This window comes from Spea bombifrons, chromosome 4, assembly GCF_027358695.1.
Source record: "Spea bombifrons isolate aSpeBom1 chromosome 4, aSpeBom1.2.pri, whole genome shotgun sequence".
NCBI lineage: Eukaryota > Metazoa > Chordata > Amphibia > Anura > Pelobatidae > Spea > Spea bombifrons.
The window spans coordinates 110,251,834-110,270,596 of record NC_071090.1 but is presented as its reverse complement, the minus strand read 5'-3'; the positions used below and the strand labels follow the sequence as shown (position 1 = coordinate 110,270,596).

The following is an 18,763-nucleotide window of genomic DNA, read 5'->3' as shown; positions in this document are numbered from 1 at the left end:
TCTCTCAGCTCACAGGCTTCTCCTAGACGCCATCTTGTCTCCTGGCCCAGAACACTTCTGTTCACTGTCTCAGCGGTGCTTCACCCATCAATCACGGGGTTCAAACCCGGAGAGTTCCCAGGTATGCACCAAGAAACTCTCAGATTAGTGAAACGTTTTGTGAGTGTTAGCATGTGACGGCAGGTTGCTGGAATTGAGTTTGGTCAACTGAGTAAACCCTTATCCCAATGGTCAAGAAAGCTCTGACAACATCTAAATAAGATGTAAATATATGTTTCCCGATTATAAAAAATGATGCAATTTTCTCTTTGGATGTTCTATACACAAGGGTCTTTCCTTGAAACTCTCTATAGAACACCCATCCCTCGTGTCCTTCTACGCAAATCTCTTCACAGTTACCTCGTCTAGAAAAAAAAATATATAAATATACTCACAGCGCAGAAACACAAACACAGACTAAATAAAATCTATTCAACATTTATCAGCAGGAGACAGGTAAGAGCATTACGTAAAAGGTGCATGTCTCTAATTTAAATTACATTCGTAAAGTAGGTATCAGCTCGTTTTTTTAATACGTGTGAAGTCATTTCAATAATCTTTTTGGGTTAATTTTGACATGTTTAACCCCTTAATGACAAAGCCCGTAGATGTACGGGCTCAAAATGCATTGTTTTCAATGGGTTTAGGGACCGTCCATTGTCCTTAAGGGGTTAATCATATTTATGCCGACATATTGATATTTATGTAACAGAAAGCTGGCAGTAACGTGTTCTAATTTACTATTGCTTTGCTTTCTCTTTGTATTAGGCGCCTATTTTGTGCTTTTTTCCTTTCAGATTTTATCACGGATCTTTTATTAACCAATGACCAAAAGTCGATTTTGTTTTTCATTTGACCGAACTCCGGCCATTCAGGATTTTCCAGATCATAATATGATAATAGATTTCCTTGAGCGTGGATCCTGCGTCTTGTATTTTTGTGGTTGTCACCGTGAGCTGAAGGGGAATGGAAAAAGAAGCAAATTCCTAGGTAATTGTTTTAATACTCATGCATTTATTTTTACATAAAAACATTTTGGAGAATGTTATGAACAAGACAACAATCGACGAATTCTGGATTCTGGGATTTCAAAACATCCACAATAGTAAAATCATGCTCTTTTTTTTGTTTCTAATAATTTATATTTTAACATTATCGGCTAATTTCACAATCATGTTACTGGTCCTCACATGTCGCCAAATCAACGCTCCGATGTACTTCTTCCTCAGCCACCTGTCTCTCAACGACATCCTTCTCTCCACCACCATCATACCTGAAATGCTCCACATTATATTGAAAGGGGGAAGTTCTATTTCTCTGTCTGGCTGCTTCACTCAGTTTTATTTTTTTTCAGTATCTGTTGCTAACGAATGTCTCCTCCTCACCATGATGTCCTACGACCGATATTTGGCCATCTGTAACCCATTGCGTTATTCCTCCATCATGGACCTCAAACTTTGTATTCTTCTTGCATCTTCATGTTGGGTGTGTGGGATACTTATCGCTTTACCACATATTGTTCTTTTCGACAAGATGACCTTTTGTGGGTCAAATATCATTAACCATTTTTATTGTGACCTGCTTCCACTTCTTAGGCTTTCTTGTTCAGACACATCAGCGAACGAAATAGTAAATGCTGTTAACTCTGTCCCAATGGCCTTTCTACCACTAGTGTTTATCTCTATAACTTATATAAACATCATTCTCGCCATCATACGGATCTCAAATTCCGATGGAAGACAAAAGGCCTTCTCCACCTGCAGCTCTCATCTCACCGTGGTCTGTATGTATTATGGGACCTTGTTGTTTAACTATTTGGTTCCACCTAAAGACCAATACTTAGGTTTCCATAAAATGGTTTCTGTGTGCTATACCGTCGTGACCCCGCTGTTGAACCCTCTTATATACAGTCTAAGGAACGAAGAGATTAAACGGACAGTAAGAAATATTATCTTTCAAAAAGTTCTATAAATTAACCCCTTAAGGGCAATGGGCGGTCCCTAAACCCATTAAAAACAATGCATTTTGAGCCCATACATGTACGGGCTTTGTCATTAAGGGGTGAAAAATGATTTCTGATGAACCGCTATGAAAGTTTAGCATAAACTAACGTCATGACATCAAGTATATAAAAGTACTAAATCCTGCATGTTTTAGTATGAGCAGCCATGCTTCTTTTCTCTAGTTTACTTAATAATAAGATTAAATTGCTAGCTTTTACAGTTATATTATTTACATAAGATTTAATCTGCTAATTATTCCTCTATCCAGAAACAGTCGGTATGATAGTCATGAAGGCCTAGAATGAAATATTTAATACATTTATGTGTGGGTTGTTTTTTTGGGGGGGGTTATGTACAAAGTTTAATACCTACCAAGCACACGTCGAATTGATGGATCCAGAAAATGGATATAATTTCCAAACTGAATAATGCCTTATCAAAGTAAATAAAGAGTAATGTCGTTAAAGTATCCATGTTCTCACTTCTTCTTTCTTCTCACTGCCCCTTTTTCCAAAGAAAGGGGTTTTTCACCCAATGAAAGCCAAATCTAGGGGTACCTGGTGGTAATGGGGACGTACCTAAGTGTAGTGCTTCAGTTTTGTTAATATTGATATTAAATTCTATTACTGTGCCCCATGTGTTTAACAACAGGAAGATTACGTTTTGGGGGGGTCAATTTGCAAATACTGTTATATTTTATGTCCCTAGATGAAAGCGATATTCAGAGCAAAGGGGCCAATGCTAGATTAAAAAGGAGTAGTGTCAAAGGGCACCCCTGGTGGACCCCTCTGGAATCCAATCCATGGAACTGGTTAGAACTGTTTTTGGGTGGGTGTATAGAAAATTCTGTCCAAAGAATCATATAATACCCTCGGATGACGTGGAAAAGATTTTTGTGATGTCATCACAGCCACTAGAGCCATGCAAATGCCTTTCATAGAGTGCCAGCCCCTCTTAAATCCCAATTGTTGGTAGGTTATTAATTCTGGGAAAATGAACTATTATTGTAGTCAAAATGCTTCCGCCTTGGTTTATAAGAGAGAGATTGGTTGGTAGGACTACACCCTTGTGTGGTCTTTATTTGAATTTGGTATTTCTATAGTTCTTGATTGGGTTAAGGATTGGGTTACTGGGATTGGGTTGATTGGGCATCATATGGGGGGAAAATATTTGGTAATATTCTGTCGGGAATCCATCTGGACTGGGAGCCCAGTCGTTGGAGATGGATTTGGTCGCCTGACTCACATCCTCCTCTGTTACGCTAGAGTTTAGAAGTTCCTTCTGATCATTATTTTTATACCCTAGGTCTTTGTCACCTTTATCTGCAGTATGTAGTGCTTTAAAGTAGTTAAAGTCTGAAGTTGAGGTTAGTGTGTCTCCTTTGTCCGGGACAATTTTATAAATATTATGTTTGGGGGGGGGAAGGTTTGACTGGATTGACCAGCAGTTTTCCTCCTTGATTTCCCCATGTAATTTTTTTTTGTATAATTGATTTAGGTCTATTTTGTTTTGTGGAGTTTATCCTTGAAAATTTTGTATTTTAGCAAAGGGTTTTTGCAATGCTCATGCAGTGAGTTGTATTTAGCGTAGGATGATTTGTGTTGTTTAGCTTTGCAATGATATATTAGTATCCCTTAGTAAAGCCCAAAGGATGAGGTGGTTGTCCAACTGCTCGTCTTGATAACTTGCCTAAGAGGTCTTAGGCATCTGGAAATCCCCATGGTCTACAGAAGTGTGATATAGATGCTAGTTCAAGAATGATTCGAACCGGGGCATACATATTGACCACACAAACCCTTTGGATATACACATTAAGCTCTTATATTAAATGCCTGCCATTAGGATTGACTATTGTATTGTATATTTCTTAAGGTAGTGATTTATTAAGGTTTTCTACATCTATAGACTTAGTTTTTCCATGAGCTGAGTAACAAGTTTGAATCCAATATTCTTTTAAAGTGGAGAGAGTTCCTGTCTTTCTTTGTGTGTCTTTGAGTGATGTAATATGGGGCCAATATGTTTCATTTTAACAATATTGCGGAAGTTCAGTCTTGCACCAAGGGTCTGCTAGTGCCTGCCCAAGCCTTACTATTGCTGCTGCTCTATTTCCTTCCTTACTCTGGGGTGGTCAATTCTTTTTTTTTTTCCAATATTGGGGGAAATCTGGTGTTGTGCAATATGCCTGGATGTGTCATTTTGCAAGTGACTGCCCTGTGCCCTGCCCTGCTTCGGCTCAATCTCCTTCCTTACCCTGAGGAATCAGTTCTTCAAATATTTTTTTTTCATTTTGGAGGGAAATTTATGTCCTGTAGCGTGGGGCTGGATGTGTGCATCTGCCAGTTTCTACCCAGTCCACTACTACTACTACTGCTGCCACCCAGGTCTTCATTTTTCGTTATTGTAACAGCAGTAAACTAGTGCATACATTGCATACAAGTAAACATTGCATGGTATCTTCATCTGCAAGCAATGGCTTCCTCCGTAACTCTGACCTCTGAGCCTGTCGCTTATTATTATTATCGGATACCTTCTCCTCAAGAGACATCAGCCGAGATTCAATGCTTGAGGGTAAAATCATTTAATAAGTTTAATGGGAAACACACTGGTATTTAAAACATTACAAGGGGGTAATTTACATACAAAACACACATAGTTCTCAATCAGGCCCTCTTTTGCACACGGCTCAGTATTTGCACTCAGCCCACCTCAGCCCAGTTCCGGGTCACTATGAAGTCTGTGGGGAAGATGGTAAACGTGAGAAGTTCCCTGACGTTTGGCTGAAACCAGTTTAAAATGGCTGGATATCACTTCTTGGGGCAAATACTGGCCATTGAGGTTTCTGTCCTGTAAGTCCTGCCGCAATGGGAAGTAAAACCACACATAAACCTCCTTCCTCAAACGCAGGTACCCCAAATCTGTGCCCGAGCTCCACAGTCTTTAGAGTCTCTGGTACTTGGGAAAATGTGGCACTCTATAGCCGAGGGAAGAAGTAGTCCCAACAGACCCCTTGTACCCACCTCCCCAAAAACAGAACCCCCTGCAAGGCCAGGGCCCATAGTCTGTAGGGAGGTTGCTGGCCCCCAGGCCCCTCCAGGAGCCCAGGGCACGGAGGCTTCCGTGACACTCTTACCTCTGTAAAGTAAAACTGACCTAACCCAAACAGTTGACTTCACAACTTTAAAATAATATTTCTATAGTAATACAAAAAAATAATCCAGCAAATAGAAACAAAGTCATTTTTCATGTTACATCTGTGTAAAATACTCATGGCTCTTTCAAGAGAGACGGTAACCGGTGAAAAACACACATTTTGGTAAAAGTTACAAAATGAAAAGGATCCCAGGGATCCCAGACTCTTAAAGATTTGAATCATAAGTAATTTGCACCTAGTGTGAAACTAGTATCAATTTTTGGTTGGAGATGGTTTTTAGCAAAGCTTCTTTAATCTCCTGATTCCTAAGACAATATACAGTTGGATTTAAAAATGGAGCCCCCATACTGTACAAAAGAGATATAACCTTATTGACTTTAAAAGATTGTCCTTCGGATGGGACCATGTAGACAGCCATTAGAGTCCCGTAGTATGTACTCACTACGATCAGGTGAGAGCTACAGGTGGAGGCGGCTTTCTCTTTACCACGAGATGCGGAAATTCTTGAAATTGTGGTAAAAATTGAGACATACGTGAACAGAATGAAAATGAAAGGGCATAGAATAATAAGAATGGACAAAGAAAAGTGTATGAGTCCAAATGTGGTCTGTTTGGAGCAAGACAATTCCAAGACGGGGGCAAGGTCACAAAAATAATGATCAATGACGAGGGGGCCACAAAACTTTAAACTTCCTACAAAGAAAGCAATGAATAGCATTATTATAAATGTGGCAATCCAAGCCCAAAGAGCCATTTGGATTTGAAGCTTAAGATTCATGATAGAAGAGTAATGTAATGGACGGCAGATGGCTAGATATTGGTCGTAGGACATCACCGTTAGAAGAAGACATTCTGTACCTGCTGAAATGCCACAAAAGTAAAGCTGTGTAATGCATCCTATTAGGGATATTGGGCTTCCTCCATTACTTATTACATGGAGCATGTTAGGGACTATGTCTGTGCTAAGCAGTATATCCGACAATGATAACTGAGTGAGGAAGAAATACATGGGAGATTTTAGACTCTGAACATTTGCCACCAATATAATAATCAGCAGGTTCCAGACTAACGTCAAAATATAGATCACGAGGCATAGACCAAATATCACAGGCTTGAACATTTGGAGGTTCTGGAATCCTAGAAGCATGAAATATGTATTTGTTGTTTGGTTCATTTCACAATTATCCTGTAAGAGATGGAAATAATTGGGTAAATATTATACAGTAGAACTTTCAAATAATTATTATTTACCACGCAGCATATAGAAATCAAGTGCAATATAATGGTTCTTTTATAGAAACATAGAATTTTATGGCAGATTGGATCGGCTTGCCTGTTCTGCGTGTTTTTCCTGCTGCAAAGACTTGAACCTTAATCAGTCATTGGGCTTGTCATAGTCAGGAGCCACATGCCAATCCCATACATGTCGGGATTCTCTTGATCTGCTTGACTCTGCAACCTCTTCTCAGTGAAGTAGGCATCCCTTACATTATGTCTAAGACTCTGACCTTCTACTTTTAGATCATGATCCCCACCTCTTTTTTAAATATACTTGAAATATACTTCCCTTGTATGTTGTGTTTAGTATAACGTCAGCCCTCACTGATATGAAGAGACTTTCAATTAACACCAGATCTGCATCAATTTACAACACATCTCTGTCATTCCTGTGAAATATGTTCATATTATGAGAACGACGCTCTACTAAGTTTGCTAACAATCCTATCATATGTCACAGCTTTACCTAATTGTACCTACTTACTTTGCAAGAGCAGGACCATCTTTTCCTTCCATAATACCTTAACTTGAGTTCATGTTACTTTTGTATACTGTCAACTTTAATGTCAATGGTAATTTTCTACTTTCCTTTTGTTTCCATAAGTTAATCAACATGGAATCAACTGGCACTCCATAGATAGATATGTAATACGAAATACGGGACACCCTTTGTCGCTCTCTGTCTTTCTGGATCCTCACCGGATGGTTTGCTGGTAGTATAGCAGGTTGTATACTGGATCTTCACCAGATGGTTTGGTTAGCATGTCATAATATTTCTTTGGTTTATCTCCCAGAAGATGTATGCAGACACTTTTTTCTCCACATGGTGTTCCACTTTTCTCTCTCAACTCGGTCTACAGGTCTAACCTACAAAAACACCATCAAATTGCGCAGAAAGCCATGTCATCATAGATGATGGAAAGTCCTATCCTCCACAGCACACTCTATGATCTGTAGTCTGTTTCTATGGTAACGGGAGGTATGAGCACTACCAGAGTTACAGTGGTTTAAGTTTACACAATAAACGTTTGCAGCTCTTTATACCCTTTGTCAGTATCAGCAAACCTCTGTCAGCACCCTAGGGAAGACTTTTCATAAATCACTATGGTAAGGACTCTTATGTGCAATTTTTTTTTAAAAAAAGTTCAAGGAGAGTTTTAGTCTTTTATTTTTTAAATGTTATTACTTTCAAGTAACTTTACTGAACCAAGAAAAAAGTTAATTTTCAAATATTTTTTAATAACTTTTTCAGTGTTGTTCATATCATGAAGTGTAACTTTCTCCAATGCCACCCAACAAGGGGTAAGCATAAAGTTACTGGTGTATGGGCGCAAAGGTTTGGCACTGTCCAGGTACCAAGAATCAGGACGGAAGCAGAAATACTAGTTAACACACCTTTATTAAAAACATTAATGGAAAAAAGCAAATATAAGCCAAAACAGGATCCAAAAACCTAAACATAAAATTGCTAATCATTGTAATAGTAGATGAAAAAAAATATAAGAGTAACACAACTGTACTATTAGCAGAATAGTAATATTGTAATTATTAGAGTTAGTAGAATAAATCGCAGTAGTAGAATTTACTAGTTGTACTAGTAGCATTAGGAGTGATATCGTAATAGTAATAATGGTAGTATTAGTAGTAGTGCTGTAAGTAGTAGACATAACTGGTGACGGTAATAATAGTAGAATTTGTAATAATAGTCATAATAGAATTAATGTTGACGGAAGTGGGAGTAGCAGTGACATATTTGATATGGTAACAGTAGGCGTAGTAGTAGCGTTACTATTACTAGTAATACTAATGGTAGTAGTAGTAAAATTAGCAGTGGTAACAGTAAAATAGTTGTAGTAGAATAAATTTTTATAGTCAAAGTAGTATTAATAGCTTCAAAGGATAGCAATTACATGACACGATAATCTCTGTACATTTTTCTTCATTTTTGAGGCAGGCACATTGTGAAGTGAAGGCCAGACTCACCGTAATAGAACCCAAAGACTTTCAATGCTGTCCTCATGGTCACAAAGAACCATTGTTTTGACGAAGACATAGAATGTCATGAACCAAGTAAGCATTGTGACTATTTTTAAGAATATCTTTCACAAGGTTTAATCAAGAACATCCAGCCCAAGTACGTTGCATTACATTTGTCACTGTTACAATCAAAAGAATGATTTAAAATCACACATAACAACAAACTGGTAGAAAAGGAGAAGAGTGTCTTGCTCTTCCGAGCTTACAATTTAGTCAGTAGCTAAGGGAGAAGTCAAACAATAGGAGAGGAATGCTTGGATGGGGATTAGTTGACAGGGTCTGGATTATCTGCAGAGGTCGTTGGTCCTTCAGGTGGCTTGATTATGATGATGGCTAAAAATTATAGGTGGAAAGGTGGGTTTTCAGAGAGGTCTTGAAAGTCGCGTAGAAGTGAACAGGGAAGGAAATTTCATAGAAAGGGTACAGCATAGGGGATGTACTTGGATAGGAAGGTAGAGGGGGTGCAGAGTTATTACGGGATCAGTAGTTCAGGGGTTGAGATGTTTGAATTTGATTCTGGAGGGAATGGTGAGCCAATGAAGTGGCCCTTTGTTTTACCTGCATGAAGATCATTAGTAAGTGAGTGCGGTTGAATGCCGTGGACAGAAACCAAATTGTAGAGAATCAAGCATAGAGTTGAAGACAGGAAATCACTTAATTGATTATAAGTTAGTCGTTCCAGCAGTTTGAATACTAACAGGAGAAGGGAAATGCCATAGGCTGACCCTTTGAGAACACTGTCTATTAGTCATATGTAGCTGCATTATAACCACTTGGACTCCACTTTCAGGTGTAGAAAAAACTGTAGACTGTCCGGCTAACGTTTCACCTTTTACCTGTGCCTTCCAGAAGCCTTGGCATGGACACTGTCTCCTTGTATGGACACTTTGCTTACCTTCCATTAAAAACATCAATGACATCACCAAACATTTACAAACATGCCTCAGACATTTCAATCATCAATGAAATTGGACATCAGAACCCCAGTTACAATCAGAGTTACAACTCCCTCCTGTACACCTATTTTATACCTGCATATGTGCAAGGGTTCTTCTAATATACTTACGCTAGCATTCAAAGCCATTTGAAGATGCTTTAATGGTCACTCTGTAGAAATTTTTTTTTGACCGAAATGAGTAGAGTCCATGACACACAATCCTTGCAAAGATTTGGTTCAAATTATTGTATATCCCATTTAGCCCTCTTTGTGCTCCAAATTAAAATAGTTTTTCTACCAAACACTAAACAAAGTCATCAAGGCTGGTGTCACGGTCAGGACTACTTGCCAAGCCGTGACTGTGTGGAGGGCATGGGCATGAAGGGGTTAATAGCACCAGGCCTCTGGATTTACTAGCTAGACCCCTTAACAGGGCATAAGTTACACCAAATTAACCCCCAAATCCTGCCTGTATCCCCCCAGGTAGTCTGCCACCACTCACGATTTTGATACCGGATTCGTGAGAAATCCGAATTAGAACCTTTATCTCTATATATATATCAACCCACCCCGGGCAAAGAACATATATATATATCCTGTAGAACCTAATAACAATATGGTAACGTGTTATACTCTCTTAGGGTTCGTGGATATCGATACTAGAGCCCAAAGACAGACTTGGATTATGAATATTTTAATAACAAAAAGACAAAGATTACACAGTGCCAGAATTACAAAATCAAGACATACAAAAGAAAAAAAAACAGGAAACAGTTCTTACAAACAAAGGGACTTAAACACAGGACCCTCACTCACTAGTTTCTCCAATAAGCAGGACCCTCACTCACAAGTTTCTCCAATAAGCCGGCCTGTGGGAACTCCTTAAGTCCAGATGGTTTCTTACGATGTTGTTCCGATCAGAGTATATCATGGAGTTCTGCTTTGAGGTCGCTGCATTGTCCCTAAATCAGACTTTTGCAAGCAAACGCCCCTCTGACCACATGACCGATTATATGACACCATCCCCAAGAATCGGGTCCCATCTTTGATGTGCCAATAAGTTATGGTGGGGTAAAGGTGATGGAAAACCCCCCACTTAAGATAGGAATGGAATTCCTATAACTAAGGATCCTTATCTGTTAGGCCATGAATCACCACAGGGGTCCTTTGGGAAGATGACACCTCTAGCCAGAACAGATACAGAGGGCATTCACAAAGAAACACATTAAATCAACCTCAGATTAACTCATTGAATGCTTAAACAAAGAAACTAACCACCTCTGCTGGGTTACCCTTCCATGCATCCACTACATTATATGAGTTAATCATGACAGCTGGTACTTCAGTATCGGGTTATGAGCTGTTCTGATGGTCCCAGGTACTCGGGAAACTTGAGGAAGCTGAGCCAACGTACTGAACATTAGGTGCAGCTGCCCTGGGGGAACAGCTCATGAAGCCAGGTTTTCTACAAAATATAAGTAGTAATTATTGAAATATTTTTCTTTTCTTTCTTCTTCTCATCTCATGCGAGATACCATCACTCAACAACACAGTAAGTAAAGATTTCACCAAGGCAACCTTAATCTCTTGATTCCTGAGACTATATATGATAGGGTTAAAAAATGGTGTTCCCAGGGTATAAAGGAGAGATATAACCTTATTTAAATTAAATGATTGACCTTTGGTGGGAACCATGTAAATTATTATTAGAGTCCCATAGTAGGTACTCACTACTGTCAAGTGAGAGCCGCAAGTGGAAAAGGTTTTCTGTTTCCCAACCCTGGAAGAAATTCCAAAGATGGTGATGAAAATAGAGATGTATGTGAAAATTATGAACGACAATGGGATGACAGCAAATATTATACCGCAGATAAAATAAGTAATGTCAACTGTGGTATGGTCTGAGCAAGACAGCTCCAGAATAGGTGCTATGTCACAGAAGTAGTGGTCAATAGCATGGAGGCCACAGAACTGTAAGTTACTTATAAAAAAAACAGTGAATGCCATTCCCATGAAGGCTACAAGCCAAGACCAAACGACCAGCTGGGATTGAAACCTTTGATCCATGATTGAGGAGTAATGGAGTGGACGACAGATGGCCAAATATCTGTCATAGGACATCGCTGTGAGAAGAAGACACTCGGCAGCTGCTGGAAAACAATATAAGGAAAACTGAATGATGCACCAAGTAACAGATATCGTGCTTCCTCCATTAATGATAAGATGGAGCAAATAAGGAACCGTGTTTGTGGTGAGCAGGATATCAGACAAGGATAACTGAGTGAGGAAGAAATACATGGGAGATTTCAGGCTTCGAACCTTTACTACCAACACGATAATCAGCAGGTTCCCGACCACGGCAAAGACGTAGATCAAAAGAATCGGAACAAACAGCACGGGGCTGGGAATCTGGAGGTCAAGAAAGCCTAAAATTCGGAATGTTGTTACTTTTGTTGTATTGACTTCAATTATAGCCTAAAACACAAAAAAAGGAATGTAGCATTTAGTACAAGTCCCTACAATTACCCACTTATTCCAAAAAATATTTAGAACATGCAATTTAATAAACTTTAGATAATATAATCTCATAATCAACTGTGAGCAACTCACCTTCCCAATCCAAATGTTTAGATAATTTATCGCAAAGGTTGTGTGATAGTAAATAAGTAGTGTTTACAATCTTTAGGATCAAATAATACTTCAGCATCTCTGGCTCGCAGTTATATCACACATATGCACACACATACACACCTATACACATACACACATATATTTTGTCAGTCATACTTACTATGTTATTTTCCCTGTATAGGTATTGCACTTACAGAACTGGATTAAATCATTGCCTTCTTAACCCCTTAATGACAAAGCCCGTACCTATTGCGGGCTCAAAAATGCACTGTTTTCAATGGGTTTAGGGACTGCCCATTGTCCTTAAGGGGTTAAAATAGGGTACACTCTCTAAAATATGCAGGGATACGCTCATATACATATAGAGCACATAACCATAAGCATACTGACACATATATACAAATACATTCTTTAGAACTGTCTCGGAGAGTGGTCTTTTTAACACTTCAAGCGCCAAAGTATAGCATAAGAGGAGCACTTTTCCAGTTCTAAAACTAGTATATCCGAAGTAGCTTTGCGCATATACACTTTCTCAGATATTGTGCTCATCCATTTATTTAAACACACAAAGGTATAATGATTTTATTTCTATAACAACAATAATAATAATAATAGTGGTAGTAAAAGTAGGAAACACAAAAAGCAATACAATACGGTATTTACTAAATCCTGCCATGTTAGTGTGCCTCGAGAGCTGGTATGAGGTCCACTGCACTATATTATGACAGTGGTGTATATAACTGAATATATAATGACATCACAGTGACCGGAAAGCATCCGTACCCAGGCACCACTAACCATGCCATGGCTTCTGGCAGCCCTTAGGTGCCTATGGGTACTAACTGAAAAGTCCCCCACAAAGTTAGTCGCTGACCATCTCTGAACAGTGGACACGGAAATGGCTACATCACCTACATTAGAATATAAAAGATCCACAAGAACATTAGAAGAAGACACGTTAGACCTCTAGTAAGCTTTCAAATCATTCCTAGTTATATCTCACTTCATATTCTCCTCTCTTATATAATGAAAACCTAAATGGGTTTCCAATTCTCATCAACAGGTATAAAAAGACATCGATAAACTTACCATCGCTTTGATCCATGCTCATATGACTCTGGATAGGACATGATAGTCAACGTAACAATGGAATCTTTTTGCTTTCATGTTCTCCATCGATCTTTATACCTTTTGTGAAAGTCACAGAAAAGGATGACATCACACCTGTGTACGGACACCAGGGACTCCATGGTACTAATTACATAAAACTTTTGTGATTCTTACAGTGAAGAAACTTTTCCAATTAGAAGAACAGAAAAGTGCTTCACAAAGTAATCATCAAAAAGTTTCATCAAATGCAAGTAGCTCCTTAGAGTGAGTTTTTTGAGGCTTAAGAAAACACCCCAACATTAATATCCAAACATATTCCATTAAAAGGGAATATACTTTATTATTATTATTAATAATACAAATTACACTTGTGCATTCGTATTCGGGCAAACATGAAAACGAACACGAAGGGTATTTTTTCGTTGTTCGAATGCTGAACATACGAACATGGCGGCGACAAAACGTACACGAAGACACACAACACAAAGAATTTTCATGTTCGTCTTCATTTACTAATATTCCTGGTCCCTTCCCCATCTAGCCTACCTTATCTACGCCCGCACAGACCTTTAACTCCTGACAGCGAACCTACGGATTTCAGCTCCCATTAACCCCTGCGATGCTGCATACATAACAGGAGTGGAAATCCGAAGGTCAGGACCTTTAACTCTTGTAGAGGGTAGAAAGGCCAAGTTCCCCGTCAGGAGTTAAAGGGGCGTGCAAGCCCTGCAGGCGACCAATAGACCAAGTTGCGGCACCAGGATTTTAAAAGTCTATTGGTCGCCTGCAGGGGCCTCAACCAATTGGTTGATGCCAGAGGAGGCCCCTACAGGTGACCAATAGACTCACTCACACGGCCCTTTAACTCCTGACAGTGCAACTTGGCCTGGGGAGACCATGGTCTCCCCGGTCCAAGAGTTAAAGGTTCGTACAAGTGACTCTATTGGTCGTTCGTACGGACCTTTAACTCCAGGATTTTAAAAGTCTGTACTAGCGACTCTATTGGTCGCCAGCAGGGGGCTCGTCTGCCATCAACCAATGAAGTACAGGTGCACTTCATTGGTTGATGGCAGAGGAGGCCCCTGCCGGTGAACAATAGAGTTGCTCGTACGGATATTTAAAATGCTGACGCCAAAGATGCTGAGTAGTGCGTATCCCGTTAACCCCGTATTAACCCCTTCTACAAAAAATAGCAAAAAAGGAAGAAAAAAAAACGAACACGAAGAATGTGCACGGATATTCGCCCGAAGCCGAACACAGGAATGGGCGAATATTCGTGGAATACGAAGATTTTTTTCCCCCTTGAAGAGTTGGCTGGCGCCCAAGTCTAATAAAAATAATAATAATACCTATGTTTTAATTATTTACATGGTAATTATTTACGATTTATATACAAGCTCCAAACAGTGATGTAATGTTTGCAAACAAAATTAAATGCCATGATGGCCATATGAGTGGGGGAGATGGGGTTATAGAGCATTTGCTTTTTTGATGTTTTTTTTCTTTATTTTTTTTTAACCATTTAAGGACCAGGGCTCTTTTACACTACATTACCCTATTCAGGGTACTGCAATCTGTTGCAGTAGGCATTAGATAAGTCCAATTGTGCAATCTTTGGAATCTAACCGGACACTAATACTTTATTAGCCTTGTTACCATCTTGTAATTTTTTTTAATTAGATAAGTCAATTAACCTAGCGGAATGTGCCTTTTGTATGGTTTTGTGAAAGTCGGCATCAACGGTGTTGAGGGTGGAATTATATATCTTCAAGTATAGCAGAAATACAGCGAAAATATCTAGATACCATATATAATTCCTCTAACACAGAATGGGATGCAGTATAAATACATACAAGTACTAAGTGAGACCCACACTGTGGTGCAAAAGGGAGCAAGGTTAACAACTACTAAAATCCAAGTGCTAAGTTTACCTGTGGGTCCATCAGCCTTGAATAACTTTAGATATATTAACCCCTTAAGGACAATGGGCGGTCCCTAAACCCATTGAAAACAATGCATTTTGAGCCCGTACATGTACAGGCTTTGTTATTAAGGGGTTAATAAAAACAGAACTCCAGGACCCTATATTAAGCCAAAATTAATATAATTAACCCTACGCCCTGAGTCATGGGAGGCTTACGATGAGGGCCTAAAACTGTTAACCTATGGGAAGCACAGGCCAAAGCATTCTAACATTTATTTGCTGATGTCATTGGTGGATGCATTTCAGCTTTCAAACACTGAAGGCCCCCTGGTGCTCAAGAGCAACCATTTTTCAATCTACTACTATCAGACAAAGATGATTTCATTTTATTTTTATTTTATTTTTTATTTGTATTTTTTTTAAAATTTTTTGTCCTTTTACAGATTTTTAAAACTATATTAATTTATTGGATGGATTTATTCCTTGTATTCAAAAAAAATTTGTGCTAGTAAAAATTGGCTTTAGTGAATAGACCCCAAAGTATTAAAGATAGACAGGGAGATGTTTGTAACTTCCTGGGGTTGTGAGGTGAATTTTGCGGGATGGATCTAAGTTCCAACTCCCATTTGGTAGTCACTGATTGTTCAAAGGTTAATAAAGCTTTGACTTTTCTACTTTCATACCCTTAAGTCATCTGCATTTGAGTTTATTTTTAAGAACCCTCAGGAGGTATCCATTCAGCAATAGAATTGACTCCAAGGAGACTAGAATGCTAAGTATACTCAAGCGGTTTTAGAAAAATATGCTTAGAATATTCATATTCATATTTTTTAGCATTAACCCTCAATTTCCCTTGACTATTATATTATGGTATGTGCAAAGACATAATGAAATATTGATAATGAGCTGATGTATGTATGGGATCAAAGATGACTTATAAAACTTGGCAACTGAGTATTATACCGAAGTAGCACGAGATAATATGTGACGAAAAATACACATAAACATACACAATAGTGTAATATTCAGTGAAAAACAATAGGTCACCAGGTCCTGAGTCCCAAGCTTAAATATAATGTAGATGGCTCCCTGCGAGGAGAAAACGTCTGGGTACATTAGTGTCAGTGTCTGTGTGCATGTGTATTAATCTCAGTGTCTGGCTATGTTTGAGTGTATGGATATGTTAAAGGTCAGTGTCTGGGTATCCATGTATGTTAGTGTGTTTGTGTGTGGTATGTATGAAAGCGTGTCTGTGTCAGGGTGTGGGTAAGCAGGTCAGGTAGGAGCCCAGTTGCAGGGGATACCAGAGGCTCAGTTTGTACCCCTTGATACATCATTACCAGAAGGAAGGTACAGACAGGCAAAATGAAACACAAAGAAGGCTGAATCTTAATATGACAAGGTCTGTATTGAGACGCTGGCGAGACAGGCAGGTACAGGTTACAGACATGACCAAATGGCCAGATGTTCAGCATGATAGCCCCTAGTCGGCACAAGATAATACACTGTAGCTGGGCTGTCGGGGCTCGCTCTCTGTCACACGGAGAAAGTCCACAGGGCACATGGCTGGAAGCCCTCAGACAGGGCACACGGCTGGACAAATGGCTAGAAGCCCTCAGACAGGGCACGTGGCTGAAAGCCCTCAGACAGGGCACACGGCTGGACAAATGGCTAGAAGCCCTCAGACAGGGCACGTGGGTGGAAGCCCTCAGACAGGGCACATGGCTGGACACACGACTGGAAGCCCACAGACAGGGCACATGGCTGGAAGCCCTCAGACAGGGCACATGGCTGGAAGCCCTCAGACAGGGCACATGGCTGGAAGCCCTCAGACAGGGCACATGGCTGGACACACAACTGGAAGCCCACAGACAGGACACACGGCTGGAAGCCCTCAGACAGGGCACACAGCTAGAAGCACTCAGACAGGGCACACGGCTGGACACACGGCAGGTAGCCCTCAGGCAGAGCAGACGTAGTCAGGCAGGCTAGGTCAGAACCAGAAGGATATCAAAGCCAAATCGAAATCCAGGAGGAGAATCAGAACAAGCCACACGGGCAGTGGAAGAGTTAAATCAGGAACCAAGGAATGAAGTCAGAAGCAAGCCATGCCACAATGGGTTAATCCAAAAAAAACCGCTGCTAGCAGGAGAGCAGGGTCTGGCAGATACACCACAATGCAAAGGCCCTGAATGGAGGAGTAAGCAGGCATTTAAGAGGAAGGGTTACACCCAAGTGAGCAAATGCAGCTGGTCAGGTCAATAGCATTCTGGCAGATGGCCTCTAGAGGCTACAGCGGATATAACACCTATACACAAATACAGAGTCCGGGCTAACAGGGTGGAATCCTGACAGTAATATTGTTTTTTTTTTCCAGAAGGTTTTCTCGTTTCGAATCCTTGGGGGGGGGGGGGGGGTTTAAAATGCCCTCTGGGAATGAAACGGGATTTAATGCAGAGACAGGGCTTGAGTCAATCATTCTCCATGTACCCATCAAAGTTAATTAAAATACCCAACTCACAAGCATTTCACTCTCCTGCATGCAAGTCTTTGTTGACTTGAGAGTTATTTCACTAAAGTACTAATGAGTTTGTAAACCTGGCATTCATGAATTTCCATGTTTCCACTTTTGTCCAACTTATGTGAGTTTGCCGCTCTGTATCCAATTCACAAACACTCACAGTTTAGTGATGAGACCCAAATGTGTAATAATGTGGAGTTGACTTGAGCACTGATTGTGACTTTGGATGAAGTCCATCTTTGTTTGGCATATATAACAGTTCTATTCTCAGCACAAACTCACTTGGGTCAAATTAACTTTATTGACATTTTAAAGTGGCGCAAAGCAAAAACACGGACAGTGTGGCTGGTTTTTAAAGATGAAACCTTTGCCTCATCAAAATGATGAAAATCACAAGCAAAGGATCAAGGAGAGGATTTTACTGAAAGGGAGTTCCTGCTGGGTTATGTCTGAGGAGATGCTGAAAAAAAATAGAAGATTGAAGTTAGCAGACGGAAGACAGAAGAGATTAAAACTTTCTCTTTACCGCAGCTCTTCATTTTCATTTATCCGTTCTCTTCTTTTCTATTTATCTCTCCTTTCTATCTCTCCCCTTTCTTTCTTTCTATTTCTATATGTCTATTTATCTACTCTCTACCGCTCTTTCTCTCTCCTCTTTATTTTTCCCCATTCTCTTTACCTCACTCTTTTCCATGTCTTTCCCTTTTCTGTTAATCTCTGCTTTTTATGTCTCTTCTTTATCTTTATCTCCCCCTTTTTATGATTCTCCCCCTTTTCTCATTCTTTTTTCAATTTATCTTTTTTATAATTTCAGTCTTTTTTCTCTCCTCCTTTCTCTTCCTTTTTTTCTTATGTCTCCCCTTTCTCTTTAACACTCCCTTTTCTCTCTATCTCTTCTCAATCTTTTGATCACGCTTCTCATTATCCCTTCTTCTCTTTCTCTGTATCTCTTTTCTCTCTCTTCTCTTTATCACACTGATTTCTTTTTATCCCTCTTTGTTCTTTTTATCTCCCCCTTTTTTTTTGCTTTTTTCCTTTTTCTCTAGCCCCTTTTCTTTCTCTTCCTCTTCTCCCCTTCTTTATTTCCCCCTTTTTCTTTTATACCTCCCTCTTTTCTTTGATCCCTCCTTTC

At 39.6% G+C, this 18,763-nt stretch overlaps 1 protein-coding gene across 1 annotated transcript; it reads left to right on the top strand.

Annotated features, from left to right (window-relative positions):
* The first annotated feature begins 1,212 nt into the window (after nt 1-1,212).
* On the top strand, nt 1,213-10,862 carry LOC128491711 (olfactory receptor 5V1-like). The gene is made up of 2 exons (XM_053464023.1): nt 1,213-1,977; nt 10,824-10,862. Exons 1-2 carry the CDS (start codon nt 1,213-1,215, stop codon nt 10,860-10,862), a joined length of 804 nt encoding a protein of 267 aa, XP_053319998.1.
* The last annotated feature ends 7,901 nt before the right edge of the window (nt 10,863-18,763 follow it).